The sequence below is a fragment of the Canis lupus genome, chromosome 12 (genome assembly GCF_003254725.2).
Source record: "Canis lupus dingo isolate Sandy chromosome 12, ASM325472v2, whole genome shotgun sequence".
NCBI classification, from domain to species: Eukaryota; Metazoa; Chordata; class Mammalia; order Carnivora; family Canidae; genus Canis; species Canis lupus.
The window spans coordinates 6,556,753-6,583,898 of NC_064254.1; the positions used below are offsets into that span (position 1 = coordinate 6,556,753).

At 41.6% G+C, this 27,146-nt stretch overlaps 1 protein-coding gene across 2 annotated transcripts in view; it reads left to right on the forward strand.

Moving 5' to 3' along the window:
• The window catches only part of CMTR1 (cap methyltransferase 1), a 50,767-nt gene that overhangs the window by 8,335 nt on the left and 15,286 nt on the right, over positions 1-27,146 (forward strand). For both annotated transcript variants that reach the window (XM_025418621.3, XM_035698051.2), the window contains exons 3-13: positions 4,017-4,168; positions 6,063-6,221; positions 9,081-9,173; positions 10,789-10,860; positions 12,021-12,115; positions 12,235-12,307; positions 17,078-17,276; positions 18,328-18,446; positions 20,694-20,790; positions 21,099-21,231; positions 21,954-22,133. In XM_025418621.3, the coding sequence (XP_025274406.1) occupies positions 4,017-4,168; positions 6,063-6,221; positions 9,081-9,173; positions 10,789-10,860; positions 12,021-12,115; positions 12,235-12,307; positions 17,078-17,276; positions 18,328-18,446; positions 20,694-20,790; positions 21,099-21,231; positions 21,954-22,133 (1,372 nt within the window). The remainder of the gene's footprint in view (positions 1-4,016; positions 4,169-6,062; positions 6,222-9,080; positions 9,174-10,788; positions 10,861-12,020; positions 12,116-12,234; positions 12,308-17,077; positions 17,277-18,327; positions 18,447-20,693; positions 20,791-21,098; positions 21,232-21,953; positions 22,134-27,146) is intronic.

Genomic DNA, 27,146 nt, shown 5'->3' on the forward strand with positions numbered 1-27,146 from the left:
CAAAATTTCTCCTTGCTAATTGCTTAGGAGCCAGAAGGTTGGTTTTCAGTTTATTCTAATTTTTTCAAACATGTTCCTCTGCCTTTTCTTTCTTCTGCAAAGTGTTATATTCTTAAAAGAAAATGGGGATCCCTGGGTGGCGCAGCGGTTTGGTGCCTGCCTTTGGCCCAGGGCGCGATCCTGGAGACCCGGGATCGAGTCCCACATCGGGCTCCCAGTGCATGGAGTCTGCTTCTCCCTCTGCCTGTGTCTCTGCCTCTCTCTCTCTCTGTGACTATCATAAATAAATAAAAAATTAAAAAAAATTAAAAAGAAAATGCATGTTTATTTTAGCTATCTGATTTTTTACAAAGTTTTATTATTTTAATTTTTTTTCATGAACCAATCTAAGTTATTTAAGCTATCTCCTACCATAAGCAAAGGGCTGGAAGGTGGAGCTTAAAGTCCCATATACTTTTCTGGTCCTCCTGCAGAGTCATGGTCCAAACCAGTGCTGTGGTCCACACTGGGTAGTGGTCCAGGTTCTCTTTATTAATTTTCATAGCCAGTTGGAAAGGATTCACATGAGAGTTAATGGAATGGAGTGTGAACCATCTCCCCCGAGAAAGGGCTTGGACCTGATGAAGAGATAGTCGTAGGCGGCGAACTCAAGGCTCTATATGCTCTCCAGGTGCGACTTCAGGAAGACGGTCAGCATACTCACTCCCTCACTGGTGAGCTCTATGAAGTAGGGGAGTGCCTTCCACATCTGAGCTGAGCCCTCCTCATTGCTGTGAGCACCACTCAACATGGACTGCCCCAGCTATGCCCCAGACCTACCTAGCAGCCTAGAAACCCAAGACCCAGCTGTCACTACCATTTTTGACCTGGACCTTAGTTATTTGATTTTTAAACTCTGTGAGGGTAGGATTATTTCTTTAGGAGAGTGCCCCATTGTGTATGGCATTGACCTTTTATAGAACATGTCCTGAGCCAAAGTTATTGTCTAATCAATTCGACAATACCAGTGTTTTGTTCTATGACAGGTCTGACAGATGTCCTATTTCAGCCTACTGGTCAGAGGGGTGGGGAACTGGGAGTTCTTAAATAGTAGTCCAAGGAAGGCCCAATTCTCTGTTAAGATAATCGATATTTTGGTACTCATGCTTAAATTCTTTGTTGTTTAACCTTTTTAAAAAAAAATTTTTTTATTTTTTATTTTAAAGATTTTATTTATTTATTCATAGAGACACAGCTAGAGAGAGAGAGAGGCAGAGACACAGGCAGAGAGGCAGAGGGAGGAGCAGGCTCCATGCAGGGAGCCGGACGTGGGACTCCATCCAGGGTCTCCAGGATCACGCCCTGAGCTGCAGGCGGCGCTAAACCGCTGCGCCACCGGGGCTGCCCCTAAAAAAAAATTTAAAGACTTAATTTTTTTTTAAATGGCACCAGGTTATAAAGCAGCTTTATTTATTTGTTTGTTTGTTTATTTAAAGCAGCTTTATTTAAGACCATCTTTGTCAAAGTTTTAATCCTGGAACAAAGTTAAATGTACTTAAATGAGACTCAGGCTTTTTTTGGTAATAGCACAGAGTTTGTCCTATGGGTATTATTATTTTCAAGTTTTCTATATGACATTACTGAACAGAAAATTTAAGTATGTTACAACTCCTAGATTACTTTGAAATGCCTCATTCTATAAACAAATTTATTAGTAATTAATATATTATTGTCAATCAAGACTTAAAATTTTTTTTAAATTCACTGTAGTGAGTACTTAATTTTTGTTAAGTGGAAAGACTCAGTCCAGGTGTTGGAGATAGAAAGTTGAGTGTGACACAGTTCTTGCTCTCCAGGAGTGACCCTGTCCAGTGGGATGCTGTTTGTGATGGGTGTTGTGCTGGTGGTAGTGCTGCTCCTAGAGCACAGTGTGAGGGAGAATTGGGCCTGGGGTGCTAGGAAGGTTTTGCTCTTCTCAAATGCTAACCCTTAACAAATTTGTGTTCTCATGGGGAAGTGGAGGGATCAGTGCAGATAGGCTTTAGAATTATAATGTAATTGCAAGTTATGAATACCTGAATAGTGACCATCATTGAATTATTTTCATGGCTGGCTTTCCTTAACACCTCCCACAAGCAGCCAGGCTTTGACTAGACATCTCTTCTCAGACTTCCTTTCTTCCTTAATGGAATTGTGCTAGTCAGTTTCTTTTTATATTTATTTTAAATATTAATAGGTAGTATATTAACATGGTTCATAAATCAAAAAATATAAAAAGAGAGTAAATGTATACTCCACTGATACAAAATGTAAATCAAATGGCATGTTTTTCACTTTCACTCGTTCCAAGTGATCATTTTGGTTATTCTGTCTCCATGCTTCAACCCCTGCATATGTGGATAATCATTTTTATTTGATGATCTTCTATATATTTCCTTCTAAAAGCTTTTTTTGCAATTACAAGAAACATAAATACATATTCTTAGTTTCTCTCTTTATTATTTATTTATTTGTTTGTTTATTTATTTATTTTAGTTTCTCTCTTTAGTACACGAGTTAGGGTACTGTGTTTCATGCATATGGTCTAGCTCTTCTGTTCATTCGACAGCGTGTCTTGGTGATCTACATATTGCAGTGCATAGAGAGCAGAAGCTCCCAGGTTTTTTTGGTCCTTGGTATCCTCAGCGTTGCCTTAACTTTTTCACCATGCTCCAGGCCAAAAACAATACCTAAAAGTCATATTACTAAGTATTTAGGTCCAAATAACAAGCATTTATAGCCTAACAACTAATATATCTTTGAAAGAATAATATGTGTAAATTGAAAAAAATTTGATTTTATTCTTAAATAAGTACAGTTACTTATTAAGGAAATGTGTACAATGTTGAGCACTGAATAACATCTTAAGCTTTGGGATGAGATTAGACACCACCATCTTCATTTTCTGCTCTGCGTTCCTCCTGATTTATGATTTATACCAGCCTCAATGGGAATATACAGAAATTATTAAGCAGATTTTGAGATACAGTCTCTTTCCAAATTTGGTTGGGTTTGCCCAAGAAATGACCTGAATAAACTGTATCGTATTGAAATAGCTTTCAAGTTAAGGAATTCATATATCAATAAAAGAGAGGGGAAAAGCCAGACAGACATAGTGAATATTTAGAGCTTGAGTCATGCCACTTTGAACCAGGAGACAGGTAATCGACCACTTCTGGCAGCTGGTAAGGTGGTCTTGTTTAGAGTCCTTTGGTAACAAGGTTGTTCACCATGAAGATAATAGTTTAACTTACTCAGGCCACCAGCTTCCTCCTAGAACATTTAGTTGTAGCTCCTCTACTATCCAGTTGATGCTGCTCCATAAGCACCTTCCCTCTTCCCTGTCCTTCCTCTCTTTTCCCTCTTCCTGCTCTTTTTCCTTCCTTCTCACCCTTCTCTTATCCCTTGCTCTTCTTCCACCTTTCCCCCATTAGCCAGCTCTTCTCCGAGGGGCAGTGCTATAGACCTATCCTCTTACCTGTAATTTTGAAAGACGGTGAAAACAAAGGCAGCTAGGAGATTAAACAATCAGAAACTGTTAGTCTCGTGATAGAACATTGAAAATGGAGTTAGGTATCAGTGTTTGGAAATTGATGTTCAAATAATAGCGGAAATAATAATCGTATCTTCAGTAAACATGTTTTATATTTGATGGTGTAGTTTTAAACACATTATTTCACTTAACCTTCCTATAAGCCCATGAGATAGGTATTACCATCTCAGTTTTGTAGGGGAAAACGTGAAAGAATGGGAAAAGACACCTGATATTTTTGAGCTCCCTTCATGTGTCAAATACCTAGGAACTTTCATTTTAGTGACTTGCCTAAGATATCATCGTTAGTAAGAGGTAGAGAATACATATGACCCTGGGTCATTTAATGAACTTGATGTGTGCAATGCATGTACTGAACACTAGGTGAATAAATGAAACTTAGACTTCTAAAGGCTACTTGGTGCCATAAACTCACCTGAACATTTTCTTTTTTTTTCTTTGCCAGCATCTGCCACAAGCCTAAGTGGGTCTGACAGTGAGACTGAGGGAAAGCAACACAGCTCTGACTCTTTCGACGATGCGTTCAAAGCAGACTCCCTTGTGGAAGGAACTTCTTCTCGCTATTCCATGTATAATAGTGTCTCCCAGAAGCTTATGGTATGTCAGTGCTTGGATTGGGTTTCTAAAGCTCCACCAGAGGAGTAAGAGAAGGGAAATTGTATTGGTATGAAAAGAAGAAAAGCTAGGGCATGAGTTTTTCCTCTGGTTTCTAGCTACTGAAATTTAGTAGAGAGTGTGACCCTCTTCTTAATAGAAGTATGTGTCACTTTTGAATTATCCATGGGAAGTGTCTGTGCAGGCCTGCTTCTCCTGTCCTTCTCAGAGCTGGATCACGCTTAGTCTCCTTAGTAATGAAAGCTCATCATGAGTACATGTGAATGTACTTCCTACACATGGATGTGTGTGGTTGGGTAAAGAGGCTTCCTGCTGTGAGTTTTTGCTCTAGTGAGTGATCTCAAAAGAAGTGACTAAAATCCTGCTCACTCTCAGGTGCCTAAGATAAATTGGAGTAGTATGATTTTTTATATTACTTCAGAAAGAAGGTCTAGTTCTCCTTCCCAGTTTCCATACCCCATTGACATACTAGAAGAAGGAAAGTGACTAGGGAGACCTGCTTGCCTTCTTTATCATATGTTAGTGCATGTGCACAAAGCTTAAGGAAATTCAAGTTTGCTTTCTGGCTAGCTTTAATATTACAGCTGACTCCTCCATTTTCTTCTGGACTCATTTAGGAATGAGAATTGCCACTTCTGAACTCATAGTCAGGATTCTAGTTTGGGGACACAGACTTTGGGGTAGTGGACAATGGGGAGGTTTGTGACCCAGTTGGCCATTTTTTCCCCAAAGATTGATTTATTTATTTGAGAGAGAGTGAGAGAGTGCATGTGAGCATGTGAGAGAGGCGCGGGGCAGAGGGAAGGGGGAGAGAGGGTATCCCTTCAATCAGCCTTTTTGACTGGGGAGAGATTTGTGGGTACTATAGGAATTCTGTCCAGCTCTTGAGTTGGTAATGCCCCTTCCAAAAGGAGTATAGACCCTCAAGGAGGGATTATGTTTTTTTTTTTAGGATTGGAGTTCTTTTATTAGATAAGGGTTCTTGGGCTTTGGGAATTTGGGTCTCTGATTTTGGGGGTATATAATGGGCCTAGTGACTCTAGAGTTTATTGTGAGCTTACAGACAGTTGTGTCATTAAAAAAAATGTTCTGGGGCACCTGGGTGGCTCAATCAATTAAGCATCTGACTCAGTTTCGGCGCAGGTCATGATTGTAGGGCCATGAGATTGAGCTCTCTTTTGGGCTCTGCCCTGGGTGTGGAGTCTGCTTGGGATTCTTTCTCTCTGCTTGGGATTCTCTCTCTCTTTTTCCTTCAGCCCCTACCTCCACCTCTCTAAAAAAAAAAAAAAAAAAAAAAAAAAAAAAGTTCCTGTCCAGTATCTTATAGTACCTACAGATCCATACCTCAGTTTTACATAAAGTGAGTTTTCAATTAGTATCTTGATTAAGTGGGCTCCTCTAGGCTCTCGTTGTCTTTATCTAGTAAGGCTATTTGAGTGGCTGAGGGTAAGGTAGAGTTGCTGCTTGAAACAGTTCCATTTGTAAATTATCTTCTCTTTACCAATTCAACTCTGGCTCTGCTTTTCACTTAATCAGACAAATTAGCTGGAAGGGTAGTTGTGTGAATGTCCAGTGAGATTAAGTGTTCTTGGTGCTTTTAATTACAGCTATGAGGTCTCTTCTCATTTATCCAACTTTTGGTTGCCCTAGACTCTCACCTCCGGAGTAGACAGCCACTGGGCCCATGGTTAAACTGCAGTGACTTATTTATGCTTATTTTCTTCATTAGGTTACAAGGAAAACTTTAGGCTTTCCTCATCTATGTTTCTCGGAGTTTAGCATAATGTCTGACATGTGATAGGGGCTGTTTGTTTATATAAGTGCTCCATTATTATCTGTTTATTTGTGTAAATGCTCTATTTTGTCTCTTTTTCAGGCCAAGATGGGCTTCAAGGAAGGCGAAGGATTGGGGAAATACAGCCAGGGTCGGAAGGACATCGTTGAAGCCTCTAATCAGAAAGGTCGAAGAGGCTTGGGTCTGACACTGCAAGGCTTTGATCAAGAGCTAAATGTAGACTGGCGAGATGAGCCAGAGGTAACTGATGAGGGGAGGAGGAGATGGGAAAGCCAACTTGTGTTTTTGTTTGCATGACTTTATGTAGCCATGTTAACAAACTAGAAGTCTCCAGAGGCAGTGGGATTTGGAACTGGGTTTTTAACATGGACGATATTAGGGATGTCCAGAATGGAAACAGAAGAGAGATACTGAGGGAGACTTGCTAGGGTGTGGATCTGTTAAAGACCAGCGGGTAGAAGATGCTGGAAGGCAGTTTGGCTCCACAAAGAACTTTAATAAATAGATACACCTTTCCACTAGTGGCTAGGGTACTTCATGAGGTAATGTGTTCCCTCTGCTGAAAGGATTCAAAGGAGTTGAATGAGAACCCACTCTCCCACTAGGTGACTGACTGCATTAGGTGCCCTCAAAGGTTCTGCACTTCTATGGGTTTCTGATATCAGCTCTATGTAGATGTTTGTTTATACTGTAGAGCTTTCCTCTTGTGGCTTTAGTCTGCTTATCTGCTTGGGTACCACTGTGTTTTAACCCTAGCTGTCAAAAGAGACACACACCCTTTTTCATGGCACAGGTGATGTTGAGATTTTGTATTTATTCATTTATTTATCTCCTATGTTATTTTACAGAGAATTTGAAGTAGATATAATAAAATAGCTAAAACTAATGATGAAATACTACCATTATAGAATTGAAACTAGAGAAAATAGAACACAAATGTCCTAGTCTTCTATATAAGCTGATGTAGTTGAACTTCACATGTGGCTGTGAACTCTGGAGAATTGATATTTTATTTGTCTCTCTGATGTTCCAGTTCAGGAAAGAACTTCCATGAATTGCACATGATAAAAACCTAATAAGGCTTCAGAGTAAGATACTGACAAGCTAGGAGCTAATGGCTTCTGGGGCTAGGCCTGCTGTGTTGGCTTGTAGTGTGAGGAGATGAGACCAGCAGAATAGCAGATGAGAAAGTGCAGGATAGGGTAAATATTTGTAATTGGGTACTAGATGTAGGGTTTTACCTCAGTGAAATTCTTGGTGCTTTCTGTGTCCTCATTTGTATGAAAACCAGTAAATAGTCCTGATACTCATAGTGAGGCAGAATTAGAACTAAGCTAAACTCAGAATCTTAAATTTGCCCATAAAATCTCTGTTTTTAATGGAGACAGGCTATTGAAATTCCTTTTTGAGGCAAGGCTGTCCTAATTATCGTTTACCATGATTCAGTTTTTCTTATACAAAAGATGCCCTATTTATTGGTTTACCTATTAGTTGGTATCCACTTCTTTAAGGTAGATGAGTCTGGGTTGCCTCAGGTGACTGTCCAATCCCGCAGTCACTGTAGAGGAAGTGCCTGGTGGCTACTGCAACCCAGGAATAGAGAGTGCAAGGTTTGACCCTTCAGACAAAGTCCAACAAAGTCCACTTTGCAGTCCATTTCTGCTCTTAATTTCACATTTCTAGAGATGGGAGATTGAGTCTGCTTATTCTCTCCAAAAGGGACACGTTCAATGTATATGAGCTTTCTTTCCCATAGAGTTTATAACTTATAACCATTTATAAATGGTTAAAGGTGATAGATTTGACTGGGGTGGGGGCGTAATTCACTGCCAGATTCATTGAAAAAAGGGCTTCAGTAAATTTAAACTTTTTTCTGTTGTTGATGGTTGGCTTGCCCTTAGGACCTTCCATTGTGTTACCATTTTATGCCTTTCAGAGCATGTAATACTACCTTTAATTACATTGCTTCAGTTTGCAGTGGTGAATCTCCACACTTGCTTAGGAGGCAGTGTGTAGAGTACCCTGCAGGTTAGCCACCTGTCTAGGTTCTATAATCCACGTCTCTAGCCCAGTGGACATAGTTCTGGCTGCATATTAGAATCATCTGGGGTCTTCTAAAAATGTGATTATACCCAGTTTCTGCCTCAGACTGACAGATTCATATACTTTAAGGGTGGGGCCTTGTTATCAGTACTTTTTTTTTTTTTTTTTTAATTTTTATTTATTTATGATAGTCACAGAGAGAGAGAGAGGCAGAGACACAGGCAGAGGGAAAAGCAGGCTCCATGCACCAGGAGCCCGACGTGGGATTCGATCCTGGGTCTCCAGGATCGCGCCCTGGGCCAAAGGCAGGCGCCAAACCGCTGCGCCACCCAGGGATCCCTGTTATCAGTACTTTTTAAAAGGACTGCAGAGGGTGTTTGGCTGGCTGAGTTGGTGATGCATGCACTTCTTGCTCTCAGGGTTGTGAATTCAAGCCCCATGTTGGGTATAGAGATTACTTAAAAACAAATAAAATCTTAGGGAAAACAAAGGACTCTAGATATTTCTAATGTATAATGTAATTCAAAAATTAAGAGAAAGCACAGTTGAGATGCCAGTTTCTGCTCTGGGAATGAATAGGCAAGAAATCTTTGTGAATAACACTTGGAAAGGCATCAGGAGGTGAGACCCATTAACATTGGGTCTTCCTGGTATAGTTACTTTTTCATAGACTTACTTACTATATGTACTTCTCTGTGTCTCCAGTGCTCTGATTGTAGGCCCGTTGGGTCCAGAACCAAGTCTTTTTTACTGCATTCTGAGTACTTAGCCCATAGTACGTATTTATGAAATAACATTGGAACAAATGAAAGAAACTTTGAAGGTTTGGGAAGTTTCTAAAGATTCATACTAGAATTGTACCTGGCCTTCAAAAGTTAACCTTCAGCATCCTGGCTCTCAGTTCTCATGTCTGACCACAACATTTGGCTTCAGCTTCCTGGGGCCTTCCCAGTATATCTGAGTCCTTTTTGATTGTTTTGGGGAAGCCCTTCCAAGTTGGGGCATAGCCCTGAGGAGCCATCTTCCCTGACTTACTTGCCTCTTTTTTATTTGTAGCCCAGTGCCTGTGAACAGGTATCATGGTTTCCAGAATGTACCACCGAAATTCCTGACACTCAGGAAATGAGCGATTGGATGGTTATGGGAAAGGTAGGATTTCAGGAAAGTGTACCCTGAATTTTTGGCACTTACCTCCTGACTTTTCTTCTTGAGTCCAGTGTGTGTGTATGTATACTCAGTGTAAGAAAATTGTGAATCTGACCATTCTGGCAAGAATAAAGTTTTTTCTATTTCTTTTTTTTTTTTTTTTAAGATTTATTTATTCATTCAGAGAGAGTGAAGAGAGAGGCAGAGACACAGGCAGAGGGAGAAGCAGGCTCCCTGCAGGAAGCCTGATGTGGGACTCGATCTTGGGTCTCCAGGATCACACCCCGGGCTGCAGGTGGCGCTAAACCACTGCTCCACCAGGGCTGCCCAAATAAAGTTTTTTCAAGATAGTGTGTCAAGGGCTTTACAGCTATGCCCCTGGGAGATGTGACAGGATTTTTTTCTCCTAGTCATTTACCTTGCAAGGCAGCACAAAATGCATAACTTTGGTCTTCCTCATGGATGCTTTTTAGAGTAGCTTTTTACACGTTTGTATGTATTCTGTCATTCATTGCTGGGCACTGTTCCAGGTAGATGAAAAGATGCTGTCTCTGTCCTCAGAAAATAATGAGGGAGTTGTTACAGAGAGAATTTGTTTAATCTCCTTCTGGAAAACTGTAAGAATTTAGTACATAGCTACCAAATCAGTATGGTCTGGAGAGCAGTTCGCAAAGTGTAGGGCCCCCTGGGGATCTCCAAGACCCTTTCAGGGGCTCTATAGGGTGCAAGTTATTTTCATAATGGTACTGGAAAGTTGCTTTTTTCACTCATTCTCTCACAAGTGTCCAGTGGAGTCTTCCAGAGGCTTTATCACAACCATGAATGCAAATGCAGAGAGGAGACTAGCCATCTTACATTAAGCTAGATAGTAGAGGTTTGTAAAAATGAAAAATAATGCCACTCTTCTCAGTAAAAGTTTTTTTGGGAAATAGTTATTTTTCATAAAAATATGTTATCTATGTTAATGTGTTGTTCTTTCACACTGAATAAATTAAAATTGTCTCGGTTTCTAATAATAAAGTTGGTATGTGTATATCCTCCACACAAACAAAAGCTCTTTGGGATCTTCAGTGATTTTTGAATTGTGTAAAACCTGAGAACACCCAAGTTTGAGCATCATTGGTTTAAAGATGGCCTCACTCAACCATCTGGTTGGATATGACACCCCTGTGAGGGTTGCTTGAGCCCTTATTTTCTCTGATGTTACCAGGACAGTGTCTGGTGTCCGACGTTTGTCCCCTTTACAGGTCAAGAAGCTTCCTGTTTGAAGGACAGGGTTCTGTCATTTAAGGCATCCCTATCCTTTTGCCTCCATGCTCTGGGGACTGACAGCTTGAATGTTTCCTTCCTGTTTGCTTTTCTCAGCCTCAGCATTCACGAGTCTTATATCCATATGGTGCTCTAGTCAGAGCACCCAGGAGGCTGCTTCATCTCACAGCCATCTGGAGTATAGCCAGAGGGAGTTAGGATTTTCCCTTTCCTGCCCCTCAGGGATTGATATTCTTGGCAGAGACTCAAGCCCCTTCTTGCTCTACTCACTTGGAACCCTTGTTTCTCCATTCATTCCCCCAAATGCAGTCATACGTGATCAATATTGGTTGTTTTCTTCTTTCTGTAGAGAAAGATGGTTATTGAAGACGAGACAGAGTTTTGTGGGGAAGAGCTGCTTCACAGTGTGTTGCAGTGTAAGGTAAGGCCTGTGGCGAGAGCTGGGCTGGAAAACCTGGTGTGAGCGCATGTGCTGGGCTCTTCCAGTCTTTTGAATTGATTGTGAGGGAGAGCTCAAATTTAGCTAAGATTTTTCCTGGAGATTGGATGTTTGGCTTGCTACATTTCTCCAAAGGTATCCTTCTTTCTGGGGCCTTGTAGTGTTGCACTGTCCCTGTGGCCAGTAGCCAGGAAAGGCTCCACTTAACCTCATTGGGTTGGTTCATTATAGTCCTGAGGGGGCCTGGCATAGTGAAAGGTTTGGATTATTCTTTAGTGTCAGATAGACCTGAATTCACATCTTAATTTTTTAACTTTCTTGCTGTGTGACCCTGGGCCAGTTGATCTAGCTGCTCTGAGTTTGTGTTGCCTCATCTATAAAATGGGAAAAAAATACTTCCCAGGATTGTTGTGAGAATTAAATGGGATAGTCAGCGTGAAGCTCCTACTACTTGGACAAATGTTAATCTCTCCTTGATAGCTTTTGGCATGACTTTGTATCAGGAAGTACACATTGCCCAGGGCAGAATGAGCCAGGGAAACTCTGAGGAAGAAATGGGTTGGAGAAGAAACAAGGCCTAAGACCAGCCTCACCAAACTTATTTTTTTGTAGGCAGAGGGTTGGGAATAGCCTTAAGGTGCCTAGAACTCATGTAAAATGAGGCTTTTTTTTTTTCCTCAGGGAGAAAATTGGAGAAGGGAATAGGGTCCCTGCTGTGTGGGTAGGTGCCATCACAAAACACCGGTCTTGGTTTGTTTTGTCCTCTGAGGAAGCTTTAATATCAGAATTCTGGTCCCTAGGCAAGTTGATGATGGCGTGGAGAAACAGATTTGCTCTGAGGACTTGTGATGCCAACAGGTGGTTTGTGCCTACCCACAGGTGCCATTTATTAACCACTTACTGTACAGGATCTAATTACATTTTATTTGTTTGTTTTTTTTTTAACCACTTTACAGGTGAAGTGGTTGAGAGTCAGAGTGTTGAGCAATTTGTCTAGGGTCACACAACTGGTCATTACAGAGCTGGGATGCAGCAGTATAGTAGCTCTTTCGAGGGCTGAATTGCACTCCTCAAGCTCTTAAGCCCCCTGTCCCATCCTGGAGGGTGGTGCTTATCTTGAGGTTCTGATTCTCTCTGGGCAGAGTGTGTTTGATGTCCTGGATGGAGAGGAGATGCGGCGAGCTCGGACCCGGGCCAATCCCTACGAGATGATCCGAGGAGTGTTCTTCCTAAACAGGTTTGCTGACATTCCCTACCTGTCCTCTCCCCTGACATGCACTGTTCCATTTCTTTGTCTGAGCCTCAGCTTTCCATACATCTAGTATACTGAGTTGCGCTTTTCTGTCTTTATTGCAGGGCAGCAATGAAGATGGCTAACATGGATTTTGTGTTTGATCACATGTTTACAAATCCACGGGACTCTTGTGGGGTGAGAACAAGATTCTTTGTCTGAATTCATAGCCCTAAATGGCTTTAAGCTTCAGTGGCCCAGAAATTGCCATTTGTGTGATGCTAGTAGAGTATTCCTGCTCTGTGACAGAGATTTTGCTTTGAGCTCCTCAAATTAGGTCCCATGGTGCTTCCTATGGTCCCAGGGATGGTCCAGTAAGCAGTTGTCTCGAGGGCTTCAGGCCCAGAGCTCTAGCCTCCAGCTTTGCAGATCCTGCTGCTTGCCCCAGGTGGAGGAGAGCAGGGCTTGCAACAGTGGCAAAGGGACATTTCTGGGCAAAATCAGCTGTTGTGACATCTATAAGTGTAGGGAACAGAGAGGGGAGTGTATGAGATAGAGCTTGGGCCCTCCTGCTCCATTTAACATGTATTTATCCAGCTCCCACTTTGTGCCAGGCACTAGGAATATAATTTTGAATGAGATAGATGTGATCTCTTCCCTCATGGCACTTAGGTTCTGGACGTTTTGGTGAGTTCAAGAACTGGTAAGGGTGAAAGGTGAGGATGTTTGTAAAGCCCTTCTGTAGAGGCCAGTTGTTGCCAGGGTGAGTATGTAGTCCTTACAATGAGCTTGTTTTTCAAATTCAAATTTGTGACATCATCTGATTGGGGTGCCCTTTGTGGTATGAGAAGGGAGTGCTTGGGGAAATGTGAGTATTGAATGAAATGTAGGCATCTGGATCCTTTCACTGGTGTATTTAAAATCAGTATCGTGTCTGAAAATACAGGCTGTGGTGTTCAGTGAGGGATTGTGAGGCAGGAAGTACAGCACTTATATTGTAGGTGGTGTCACTTAAGTTCTTCCCTTCTTTGGGCCTCAATTGCCTCATCCCTGAAATTAGCCCTACTAACCTGTCAGAGGATTGGGGTGGGACCAGAGGCCCTTAAGATCTGTTCCAGTTCTAAGACCTGTGATTTCAGATGTGGCCACTTTCCCTTTCTGCCTTTCTGAATCAGCTTTGTGTGGGATCATAATTATTAGATTTTGCCCCTTCTCAAGAAGTGGTAGAGCAAAATGATTTTCTACTCTGTTACCTCTCGTTTCTCTGAACACAGACACACCATAATGATAGAGAAAGAAAAAAGGAAATTTCATTCTAGCATTCCCTTCAGGGTTTCAAAGCATTTTTACTTACTCAGTCCTAGAAAGTTAGTTCTCTTTGACAGTGAAGGGCCAGGAGCCAGCTGTTCCCAAACCTGTTTCTGCTTCACTCACTCTCCTTCCACTAGGCCCCCTGATTATCCACCTGCTAAAGGAACTTATTTTCTAAGTTCTTTCATGTTTCAGTTCTACCTCCCTAACTGCTTCCCTCCATGCTGGCAAAACTGGCATGTGGACCCCTCTAGCCTATATTCATTTCTCTCTCCCAGGCCTCTCTTGCTGTTCTCTAGGACCAGCAGGCAGTGCAAAAGGGCTCTAGGAATTAGCATCTTGAGAAAATTAGATTGATATAATGTTGCTTTAATTTTCTGAGCTCCAAATGATTTCCTTTAAACCCCTGCCTGGCAGAGGAGCTCTGTCAAGCTGCTGGGAAGTCACAGCATCATTTTGGGCTTTTGAGTATAAACGCCTCCAGCAGCTGGTATCTGGTTATTATCTTTTGCTGTCAGGAAAATGAAATAGGCACCAGGGTTGTACCATTCAGGTCAAGGGTGGAGATGTTCGTTACATAGGAAAAGGCAGCTGTGTTTGTAATGCTTCAGGCACCTTCTTGACCTGAATTGATTGTTAGTGGCCATGGAAAATTGCCTTTTCAGAGATGTTTCTCTACACTCCACTATAAAAAGTGATTTCTTTCCAGCCCCTAGTGTTTTCTTCTCCCTGAGGACCAGAGTGACCGCCAAGCCCAGTAGGCTTGGTGTGTTTTCCAGGCGAGTCAAGATGCTCTAGAGCAGTCACCAGCAGAGATGGAAGTGACCGAGGGCCCAGACACACATCTGGGTTTGCTAGGGTCTCAGTGACTCTTGGATCAGGCAAATTTTGGAATAAGAGCATTGAGAAATTGAAGCTTGGGCAGGTATGGGGAGGTTGGAGGTGGGAGGTGGATGGGACGACGAGGTTTTTCACTGGCATTCTGGTTCTGTGGGTTGTGGTAAAAGAAGAGAGACTAGGTAGGGAAACAAATTGTAAATACAAACTGGAAGAGACAAGGAAAAGAAGGGAGTTTAGATTCTTTAGGTATATGCTAGCATATAATAAACCATAACATTATGTGCAGGCTTTGTGTGCCTGGGAATATTGCTGAAGTAGGTAAACATTGTCTGTGAAGCCTAACAGAAGACAAAAATTGAATGTGGGTCTCTGAGTTGTGGTGGTATCTTAGAGGGAATTAGGAAACACTTAAAAAGTGCCCATTGAGCCCAGGAGTACTGCACGAGACATTGGAAAAGGAAGAAGATGGAAAAGGACGAGAGTTTTGACTCCAAGGAAGTTGATCCAGTTGAATATTGAATCATCTTATGTTTGTTCAGTACTTACAGTTTATAAACATCTTTGACATATGGTACTTTAATCCTACAACAGCCTGGAGAGCCTACGTTAGTCCCAGTTTACAGTTGAGAGAGCTCAAGCTTAAAGGCGTAAATTGTATGCTGCCCTTAAGTGCACAGCCAGTAAGTGGCAGAGGTGAGAACTCCAGCTGTCCTTTCTCTGAAAAGACCTTCTGGCCATGACCTGTGAGGGCCACATGTCTGGAAATTACAGAATGAGATCATACTTATGCATACTTATGCCCTCTTTTTGGAAGTGAGATTCTTTCATTGATTCATTTTCCTTTCTTGCCCAGTTTTCCTGTGGGCCAGTGGCTCCCCGTAGAGCCTAGAGCCTGGGGCTAGGGCATGGCTAGTGGTGAGGAACATTGTTTTTCCTCCTTCCAGTATGTGTAGGCCTTAAACTTGTGATCCCTGCCTCATCCCCACTATACTGCCTCAAAAATGCTACATAATGTTCTCAGCAAATGCTGTTAGGTCTTTTTTTGTGTGTGCAAATGAATATAATCCAAAAATATGAATAACTGATGGCTCGGGAACAAAGAATACTGGACTAGATTGGTGAAGAAGAGAAAGAACTGATATATCTCAGCTGTACCTGGGTGGGCTTGTCATAGGATGACAAAGTTTATTTTTAGCTAAAGTCAGTTTCTCCAGAGACTTCTTCACTGTTTTGATATAGCTGGGTAGCTATCATCAGAGGCATGGCCCTTTTTAACCCAGAAAGTGGCTGGATTGTGAACATTAGTATTTTCCATTTCTTTCTTAAAACTGTCTCTCCTAAAGCTTTCTGGTCTTTATCTAGCAGTTGCAGAACTCTGGACAGGTACTCAGCCATTACAAACCTGTGGAGAGGGAAGGCCGAGCTAACTAAGCTCCTTCTAGATGCTGGGTGTTCCTCGGGGACCTCTGTAGTTACCTGCTCTAGAGCTCAACTTCTTGTCACCAGTGCAGATGGTATATCCCCTCTGCCTTAGACACAGTATGGGCCAGTATTGGGTCCAGCATAAATTTCAGGTTAAGAGTTAAAAGGTACTGGAGTGACCAAAACCCAGCAACAATTCAAATGAGTATTGTAATTTAGTTATTCCTGAGGTGGGTGGGTACTCTGGGGGCTGTCTGGAGGCTACACACCAGCATTTCCTTCGCCCTCTGCCTGTCAGCCTCCAGCCTCTGCACCACTGCCCCATGTCCTGGCTAGCAGAGGATTAAAGGCAGAAGGGAGTGCAAAAAGGGGAGACTCAATGCACTGTGATTACTTGGATTGGATTCTGAAGCAAAACAAAGACTAGTGAAATCTGAATCAAGTTGAATTTAATAGCAGTGTACCAATGTTGGTTTCTTATTTTTGACAAATGGCCATGCAAGATGTTAACAAAATTGGAATCTGGATGAAGAGTATATGAGAACTTGGTCTTTGCAACTTTTCTGTAAACCTAAAATTATTCCAAAATAAAAAGTGAATTGGAAAAGAATAGGGAGAGCCAAGAAGGAGGGGGAGAAGGGAAGCAAAGGCTGTGGTTTGGAAAGGTAGACCCTGTGACTAGGAGGGGGAGATGTTAGAGCCCCTCAGGCTCTGGATAGGAAGACCTGAGTCCAGCAGCCAGGCTGACTGGATTCTCATGTAGCTTTGCTGCACACAGTCTGTGAACCGGTTGCTTTGTGTCTTGGTGTCTTTTTTTTTTTTTTTTTAATTTTTATTTATGATAGTCACACAGAGAGAGAGAGAGAGAGAGAGAGAGAGGCAGAGACATAGGCAGAGGGAGAAGCAGGCTCCACGCACTGGGAGCCCGACATGGGACTCGATCCCAGGTCTCCAGGATCGCGCCCTGGGCCAAAGGCAGGCGCTAAACCGCCACGCCACCCAGGGATCCCTGTGTCTTGGTGTCTTTTATTTCCCTGTCTGTAAGTGGGGGATGCAGCATCTATTCCACTCAGTAGGACTCTTGTAAGGCAGGATTTGGTAAGGAAAAGACTCTGAGAAATAAAAATACATACTCAGATTCCTATTAAGATGCTTTTATTATAAGTCTGAGGTAGACCCTATGCTTGAAAAGCATTAGGTGTATTTTGAGGTAGGGATGGGCAACTCCAGAGGGTGATGACCATAGGAGATCATATCCTGGGTGTTGTGGCCTCGGTGGGAGCTCTGTGTTATGTTTGCTGAAAGGCTCATTTTACTCCCCCTGCATTCTCCTTCCTGTTCCCCATTGAGCCAGACTTTTTCCCTTCCTCCCCTGTCCTCCACTTGCCTTTGCAGAAACCACTGGTAAAGGACCGGGAAGCTGAGCTTCTCTACTTTGCTGACGTCTGCGCAGGCCCAGGCGGTTTCTCGGAGTACGTGCTGTGGAGGAAGAAGTGGCACGCAAAGGGCTTTGGAATGACTCTGAAGGGCCCAAATGACTTCAAACTGGAGGACTTCTACTCGGCGTCCAGTGAGCTCTTCGAACCCTATTATGGTAGGGACATGAAGGAGGAGGGTACTGGTGGTGATGAGAAATAATCCTCTGTGGGGACTTGAGATCAGAAGCAGTTATTATCCCCTGAGAATGTTTTCTTTACCAGGTCTCTCAGACTGGGGTTCCCAGATTATGTCGTGAAGGTCTTGGTTTCCTCTAGACTGTCCCTTTTTATCCCAGGCCTGGAGGATGCAGGTTAAACACTCCACTAGGCAAACTCTCCTCAAAACCATATTAAAAAAAACAAAAAACAAACAACCATATTAAATCCTCTTTTCTTCTCTTGTGGTGACAGGAGATAATGAAATTGCCTGATCTCCAGTTTAGAATTGGCAGGGTTATTAACCAATACAAACCCCATGCCTGTCGCCGGCACCGTGCACCGCGTGTGGAATGCGCTGGGTAACAGCTCAGCAGCCCCACAGCAGTCCCCTCCACTCTTTCTTGATTGCTGTGATTTGGCAGCAAATCTCAAGTTTTTTTGTAACAGTTCTTAGTTAAAAATTGATATCAGTTCCTAAATGTAGATGCTTTAAACACAATTTTAGTCTTGAAGAGGAAGAACCTGTGTTTCAGTTGATGACTCTTAGCTGGACAACTCTTTTTGTTTTTTTTGTTTGTTTGTTTGTTTGTTTTTTGTTTTTTTTTAAGATTTTATTTATTTATTCATGATAGTCACACAAAGAGAGAGAAAGGCAGAGACACAGGCAGAGGGAGAAGCAGGCTCCATGCAGGGAGCCTGACGCGGGATTCAATCCCGGGTCTCCAGGATCACGCCCTGGGCCAAAGGCAGGCGCCAAACCGCTGCGCCACCCAGGGATCCCCTGGACAACTCTTTTTGAATTTATTACAGCAGGGCCCTGTTTTTGCCTGTTGGTCTGTCACTGCAAGGCAGCTCTGCAGGATAGATGTGGATAGTGGGTTGCTCCTCACAGGGCCTTTTCTCTTGGTCCTTGAGGAGAACGTATGTTCAAAACCCCAGAGAGCTTGTGTCCCAGCCCCTGAGACACACAGGGCAGATGAGCTAACTGTGAATCTTGTGTCCTATCAGGTGAGGGTGGGATCGATGGAGATGGAGATATTACCCGCCCAGAGAACATCACTGCTTTTCGGAATTTTGTCTTAGATAACACAGATCGCAAGGGCGTCCACTTTCTGATGGCTGATGGGGTAAGTGATCTCTCCATAGGGTGATGCTTTAGGTATTTATCTTGTTAGAAGCTTTTTTATTTGGTCCTTTGCTGCCCCAGATCGTGGTAGCTCACTGTTCAGATAGTAGGGATGTATGATGTATGTTTTTATTCTTTTTGCACATATTTTCAATGATACTTTCGTCAACGTTGTAATGTTTTGGACACCTTTGCTTGGAGCAAGTGGCCCTTCTTCGCTTACTTTCTCAGAGGACCTTGATGAGAAATGCTAGGGGAGAACTATGACTAAGATGGGCTAGGCAAAATGGATTGGGAAGAACATTTCCATCATTTGTCACCAGGGCGTGGCTCCTGGTAGAGGCTGTCCTTAAGCTCCTGAGCCTCTGGATGGCTGACAAATGACCACATAACCAAAGGCAGCAGCTCAAGGGAATCCACAGGAGGCTCTGTCAGTGGTTGGGCTGAAGTGAATATTCAGGGAGCCTTGTTCTTTAGGCAGCTGCTGGAGTTACCTAGGACATCCATCCCACTGTAGCTTTCTCACCTAGCAATCTGATGCCGTGGGTGGTCTTTTCTGGAGTGAGGCACCACTTATTCTAAGAAGGACCGAAAATATGGCAATTGCTCCAGGGTCACATGGCTAGAATTGAGAAGGCCTCTAGAGCTCCTTGGGTGGCCTCTAAAGCAGTAATCATGTGGAAAGGTGAAGGAATGTGCTGGATGTCAGGATCTGAAGATGCCCTGGTTTACCAAAGCATTATGCACAGTAGGGAACAATGGAGAGACAGGCCTAGGGGAAGAAGAGGGAGGGGCTACTCCAGCTGAGTAGATGTGGGGGCCCGATAATGCTTGGGAGGCAGTTGAGGTGCCATGTGGCAGCCAGAGTGCAAACTCAAGTGTTGTCTTTCTGCTTAGTCAACATAGACTGGAGACTTGGGCTTTTTTTGTTGTTTTTTAAAAAGATTTTATTTATTAAAAAAAAAAGATTTTATTTATTCATCAGAGACAGAGACAGAGAGAGAGAGGCAGAGACATAGGCAGAGGGAGAAGGATGCTCCTTGCAGGGAGCCTCATACGGGACTTGATCACAGGAAGGACCCCCAGGATCACGACCTGAGCCAAAGGCAGATGCTCAACCACTGGGCCAGCCAGATGCCCTCCCCCCCTGTTTAATTGACTCTACAAATAGACATGCATTTTGGGAAACATCTATAAATTTATAAAAAGGGCATTGCTAAACAATTTTTGATTCTGAGTCTTTTAGCTGTTACCTTTCTGGGACTGAGTGAGAGAGACTTGATCTGGCTGGAGCCAGCTTAACAGAGGTCAGCCTCTTATACTTTTTTTAAGAAAATTATTGTGATAAAAAACATACAGTGTACCATCTCAGCTGTTTTTAAGTACATAGCTCAATAGCGTTAAGTATGTTCACATTTTCATGAAACGGATTTCCTTGCTTTTTTCCTTTTTGTGAAATTGGAACTCTGTAGCTAGTAAACAATAACTTTCCTCTCCCTCCTCCTCCAGCCACTGACCTCCTTGACTTCTCTGTGAGCTTGGCTCTCTGCCCCTTGCTGGCATCTCACAGGGAGGGAGGCCACTTCAGGAATAGCAGGGCATATTCTTTGAACAAACACCCTGGCCAGAGAGTCTGCAGGCCTGAGGGAGAGTCCTGAGATAGGAAGGGAGTTTTGGTCAGCAGAGAGAGAAATCGCTGTGACTGGCAGAGTTGTGTTAACTTTACTCCTGTCACCACACTGGGGCCTGTTCAGTGGTCAGCACGGTGGCTGAGTAAGCCCAAGCAGAGTATTCATACCCCTCTCTGGGTCTTGGACTGACGGTATTCTGTATCCTATGTTGTAGTTGGCCTATGACCAGCCAGTATTTTCCCTCTGTCCTCCTTTACTCTTCCCCTGGATTCCCCCATGGGTTTTTTGTTTGTTTGTTTGTTTTGTTTTTTAGTTTTTTTGTTTTTTTCCCCCATGGGTTTTAAAATTTTTTGGACCATCTCTTCGGAAAGGTAGACTTGGTTCTATCTCCTCTGAGTGATGGAGCAGAAGAGCGGCACTGTTCTAGTAGTCAGGCCTGGATCCTTGTTCTAGCTTCATCCATGAGGTGCCATATGACCATGCCAAAATAATTTAAACACTGAGCCATATCTTTATCAGTCAGATGGTGGAAATCAATGAAAACACTTGTAGGGTAGGGATGAATGAAGTCCTCATCACTTATCTTTCCTACTCCAATTCTTATACTCTCATTGCAGGGGTTCTCAGTGGAGGGGCAGGAGAACCTGCAAGAGATCCTCAGCAAGCAGCTGCTGCTCTGTCAGTTCCTCATGGCCCTGTCCGTGGTCCGAACAGGTGATGTTTCCTCAGCCTAGGACCCATTAGAGGCCCTATTGGACAAGAGCATGTACAAGGCTTAGGAGTAAAACAAACTAAAAAGTGTTTATATTAGTTGACAGGTGGTTAAACAAGGAATATAGAGAAGTAAGTGCGAGAGAATCTCCAAATTCCCCTTTAAAGCTGAATCTCCCCCTTAAATTGCCTCTTTATAATGGGCCCAACTGGTGGGTCCCTGGTTTTGTCACATTTACTCCCTGAGATTACCTTACCACCTCCTGGGATAGAACCCGCTGACTACTGTTGGTGTTTTTGCTCTAATCTAGGAGGCCACTTCATCTGTAAAACCTTTGATCTTTTCACACCGTTCAGTGTGGGGCTCATCTACCTGCTGTACTGCTGCTTTGAACGAGTTTGTCTCTTTAAGCCAATTACCAGCCGTCCTGCCAACTCAGAGAGGTGAGGCCTTCCTCTCCACTTTAATCAGACTAGTTGACTAAATGTTAGAACAGCAAATTTTGATGCACCTCTATGGCGTAACTACTCAAGCTTACATTAAAACCCTGATTTTAAGGAAGTTATTAGAGTCAATAGGAGTCAGGATTCAGATCTTAATGGTTCTGTGATGTGCCAGTTCAGCTTCTGCCTCCTTCTCTATGAGCCTTGTTCTTCAGACTTTGTGGGGGATCCTTGGTTTGGTCCAGGAAGAAGGTGACCAAAAGAAGCGGCACCTGAAGGGACATGGGCTGGGCAAGGGTAAAGGGGCTGCCAACCAGAGGCACTATTGCTATCCCAGTAGGGACACAGTACACATCATGCATGATGTGAGAGAAGATGTGGCCAGTCTTAATTGTTAGATGGCTTATGTTAAAAACACAGATTACTGGGTTCCATTGCTGGAGAATCCCACAGTTAATTAGGTCTATAATTTACCAGACTCCCTAGTGATGGTGATGCAGCCAGCCTGGCATAGGGCATTTGGGAACCGCTGCCACAGAGAGTAGAAATACAGCCCAGCATAAGAAGGAAGGAATTGCATTGAACTTTTGCAGCAGAGTCTGTGCTGTTCTTTGTGCATAGACTTAAGGTTGTTGAGCTTTATGGCTCAGCAAGGAGTTTGGGGAGGATGAATGTGGGAGAGAAGCCCTTGCTCAGTGGACTGACAGGGTGTTCTCTGCCAGGTATGTCGTGTGCAAGGGCCTGAAGGTGGGCATCGATGACGTGCGGGATTACCTCTTCTCAGTCAATATTAAACTCAATCAGCTGCAGAACACCGATTCTGATGTCAACCTTGTGGTCCCCTTGGAGGTGATCAAGGGAGACCACGAATTTACTGACTACATGATACGGTCCAATGAGAGGTAAGCAAACCAGGTGTTTTTGCTGACACCACTGGGGTATCAAGGAAGACTAGAGGATGAAGAACTGAATGACTGGCTCCTGGTATCACTTTGTCAGTCATAAAAAATTGGTAACTAGGATTGGTCTGCTTGTTCCAGGACTCTCTGGGATTTTGACACCTTGTCCTTCTCCCTTGCTCTGTCCCTGGGGTGGCTGTTGGGAACCTGGTTGTCACAGCCCTGCCCATGGGAACCTGAGTATGATAGTGAACTCTGATAGAGAGCAGCCTTGTCCTGTGTTCCTGGAGGCAGGAGTAACTACTCTTTAATTGCTTCTGTTTGTGAAAGGCTGTCATGGTTGTTGCCTTCTGAAGCTCCCTGTTTGGAGACAGGAGATGGCTAGGAAGCAAGTATGCGGCATACTTTGGAAGTTTCTGATATTAAAGCTTTTTTGCCAGTTCATAAATTCCCCAGATGGGTGATCTGAATGCAGTTTTGTTTTGTTTTAAACCTTTGATTCCCCCCGCCCTTGAAATAATTTTGTAATGATTATAATAATTTAAAGCTGTGACAGTTGGCTGAGTTTTCTAAGTGGTCAAGCCTTAGAGAAAAGTTTTTGAGGTATGTTGGAGTGTTGTATAGTAGCAGTGAATCACCAAGTGCTTTCTCATGGGGCAAAACAGGTATTGGAAAGGTCATTTCTAAGGGTGTAGAGTCCTGTCTCTCAGAGAAGGTATAGGAGGCCCTGGAGAATTACAGGAGAGGTAGTCTTTACCCATTTACCATCATCCTACAGTATTTTAACTTTCCACGGTACTGTCACAACGCTCTCATCTTGATGGTAATGCCAGATACCAAACTGGAGCAGATACTGAGCTTCATGTTATATGTGAGGAAACAGGTGTGAACTGGCCTAGAGTCAGCAAAACCAGGGCTTTGTAATATTTCTGGACTTCTTTTTTGCTGAACTGTGCTGCCAGCTGCTATGAGTGTGTGTGGATACGTTGCACAACTGGACTCCTCAGTGCTCCCAATAGTACAGTGTTTAAACAGTCCTATAATGAATCAGTTTTCTTTCTTTTTTAAAAGGATCAATGTAAAATTCCATAATTGAAATTCAGATCTTATGTAAACACTTCGGTCATATTTGACAAATGTATATATCCATGTAGCCTACATTTCATTTTATGAACAACAATATTACTGTAACCTCAGAAAATTTATTTGTGCCCCTATCCATCAAGCCTAAAATAACCACTCTTATTTTCATCATCATAAATCAGTTTTGTCTATTCTAGAACTTTGTATAAATGGAATCATAGACACTTTTGTGTCTGTTTTTTTTTTTTTTTTTTCTCCTTACCATAGTGTTTTTGAGATTCTTTCATGTGGGATTTGTTTGTTCCTTTTTATTGCTGAGTAGTATTCCATAATATGAGCATACCAAATTTATTATTCTTTTGATGGACACTTAATGATATTTTTAGTTTGGGGCTGTTATGAATAAAGCTGCTAAAAACATTCTTGTGCAGGGCTTTTGATGGACAGATATTTTCATTTTTCTTAGATAAATATCCAAGAACAGAAATTCTAGGTCATAGGTTAGGTGTATATTTAACTTTTTAATAATGCCATACAGTTTTCTAAAGTGCTTGTACCAGTTTATACATCCTCCAACAGAGTATGAGAATTCTGATTGCTTTACATCTTTGCCAACATATGATATTGTTAGTCTTTGTCATTTTAGCCATTCTGGTGGGGGTGTAGTGTTATACCATTGTGGTTTTATTTTTTTGTATATTTTTATTTTTATTTTATTTAATTTATTTTTTTGAGATTTTATTTATTTACTTATGAGAGAGAGAGAGGCAGAGACATAGACAGAGGGAGAAGCAAGCTTCCTGCAAGGGGCCCATTGTGGGACTCAGTCCCAGGCCCCTGGATCACAACCTGAGCCAAAGGCAGACACCCAGCCACTGAGCCACGCAGACATCCCTTTTTTGTATATTTTTAAAATTGAATATTGTATTAGTTTTAGGTGTAGAACATAGTGATTCAGTATTTATATACATACATGAAATGTTCACTACCAGAAGTCTAGTTACCATCTGTCACCATTGTTGTTACAATGTTATTAACTATGTTCCTTATGGTCTACTTTATATTCCTGTGTCTTACTTATCTAGCTGGAAGATTGTACCTCTTAATCCCCTTCACCTATTGTTCATAGGTGTTCATCCCCCCTACTCCTTCCCCTCTGGCAACCATTAGTTTGTTCTCTGTATCTGTAAGTCTGTTTCTGTTTTGTTTGTATCTGTTCATTTGTTTTGTTTTTTCAATTCCCCATATAAGTGAAGTCATAGTTTTTATCTTTCGTGTCTGATTTATTTCACATAGCATAATAAGCCTCTAGATCCATCCTTATTGTTGCAGATTATAAGATTTCATTCTTTTTATGGCCAAGTAATACTTCATTGTATATACATGCATCTTCTTTATCCATTCATCTATTGATGGACATTTAGCTTGCTTCCATATGTTGGGTGTTGTAAATAATAATGTGATGAACCTAGGGGCACATATGTCTTTTCAAATCAGTGTTTTTGTTTTCTTTGGATACTAGAAGTAGAATTGCTGGACTGTGGTAGTAATTAATTTTTTGAGAAAACTCTGTTGTTTTCCATAGTGGGTACACTAACTTACATTCCTACCACTGTGCAAGGATTCCCTTTTCTCCACATCCTCACTAGCACGTGATATTTCTTTTCTTTTTGATAATAGTCATTCTGTAAGGTGGTATCTCTTGTGGTTTTGATTTGTATTTCTGTGATGGCTAATGATGTTCAACCTCTTTTCATGTGTTTATTGGCTGTTTGTATATTTCTTTTTTGATGTGTCTCTTCAAGTCTTTAGACCTTTTAAAAATTGATTTGTCCTTTTATTAAATTATGGGGACACTTTCTATATTTTGAATACAAGTCTGGTTTCAAATAATGTGTTGTGAATATTTTGTCCTAATATGTGACTTGCCTATTCATTTTCTTAATGGTATCTTTTGATAAGCAGAAGTTAAAATTTTTTTTAATCATTTTTTTATTGTGGTAAAATATACATAAAATAGTTTACCATTTTGACCCTTTTTAAAGTGTATAATTCAGTGGCATTTAGTCATTCATATTGTTGTAGAACCATCATCACTGTATATTTCCAGAATGTTTTAATCATCCAAAACAGAAACTCTGTAAACAATAACTCCCCATTTACACCACCCCAAAGCCCCTGGTAATCTCTAGTATACTTTCTAGCTCTATGAATTTGCCTCAGGAAATCATGATTGAATCCAACATCATGAAGCTTTTTGCTATGTTTTCTTCTAAGAGTTTTATAGTTTTAGCTTTTATGTTTAGGTCTCTGATCCATTTTGAGTTAATTTTTGTATTAACTCCAGCTTCATTCTTTGCATGTAGATATCCAGTTTTCCCAACCCATTTGTTGAAATGATTGTTCTTTCATCATAGAATGGTCTTGGTACCCTAGTTGAAAATCATTTGATCATATATGCAAGGGTTTATTTCTGGGCTCTCTATTCTTTCCATTGCTCTGTCTGTCTTTATGCCAGTACCACAGTTTTGATTACTCTAGCTTTGTATTAAGTTTTGAAATAAGGAAGTATGAGAACTTCAGTTTGTTCTTTTTCTTTTTTAAGATTTTTATTTTTTGACAGAGAGAAAGAACACAAACAGGTGGAGCAGCAGGCAGAGAGAGAGGAAGAAGCAGGCTCCCCACTGACCAAGATGCCCAATGTAAGGCTCCATCCCGGAACCCTGGAATCATGACCTGAGCTGAAGGCAGATATTTAACCAACTGAGCCACCCAGGCTCCCCTTGTTCTTTTTCAAGATTGTTTTGGCTATGAAGTCCCTTGAAATTCCATATGAACTTTATTTAGGACGGCTTTTTCTGTTTTGGCAAAAATTGCCATTGAGATTTTGATAGGGATTGCATTGCATCTGTAGATTATACTTTGGATAGTATTGTCCTGTTAATAACAATTTTGATCCAATATTGATCCAATCCATGATCACAGGATGTTTTTCCATTCATTTATTTCTTTTCCCGTTTTTGTCAGCAGTGTTTTGTAGCTTTTAGTGTATAAGTTTTATACTTCTTTAATTTATTCCTAATATTTTATTCTTTTTGACACTGTTGTATGTGGAGTTGTTTTCTTAATCCTTTTCAGAATTCTCATTATTAGTGTATAGAAATGACTGGTTTGGTGTGTTGATTTTGTGTCCTGCAAGTTAGCTTAATTTGCTTATTATAATAGATTTTGTTGGAAACTTTAGGGTTTTTTGCATAAAAGGTCATGTTATCTGTGAACTGAGATAATTTTACTTTTCTTTCAGTTGGGATGCCTAGAACTTTTAAATTTTGATGATGAAATTCAATTTATCAATTTTTTTCTTTTTGTTAGTGATTTTTTTTTCTCTAAACAGTCTTGGCCTATACTAAAATCCGGAAAATACTTTCCTCTTTTCATCTAGAAGTTTCATTCGTTTAGGTCTGTAGTCTACCTGAAATAAATTTCTTCATGTGGTGTGATGGTAGGAATCGAGGTTCTTTCTTTTTCCTTATAGATAGTCAGTTCCAGCATTGTTTGTTAAAAATACTTTGCTTTTTCCATTTAATTGGTTTGGCCCTCTTGTTGAAAATTATTTGACTATAAATATGTATGTGCAACTGATTATATCTAGAGGACTCTGTTCTGTTCTGTCCATCTGTTTGTCTTTTGCCATATTCTCTTGATGACTGTACCTTGAAACAAGATACTTTGAGGTCAGGTAGTATATATTCTCCAGCATTGATTTTTTTTTTCCCCCAAGACTGTTAGCTAGTCTAGGGGTTTTTTGTAGTTCTATGTAAATTTTAGAATTTGTCAATTCCTGCAAAAAGCCTGCTGGAGTGTTGATGAAGAGTACATTGAGGTTATGAATCAATTTGGCAAAAATTAACATCTTAACAATATTAAATATTT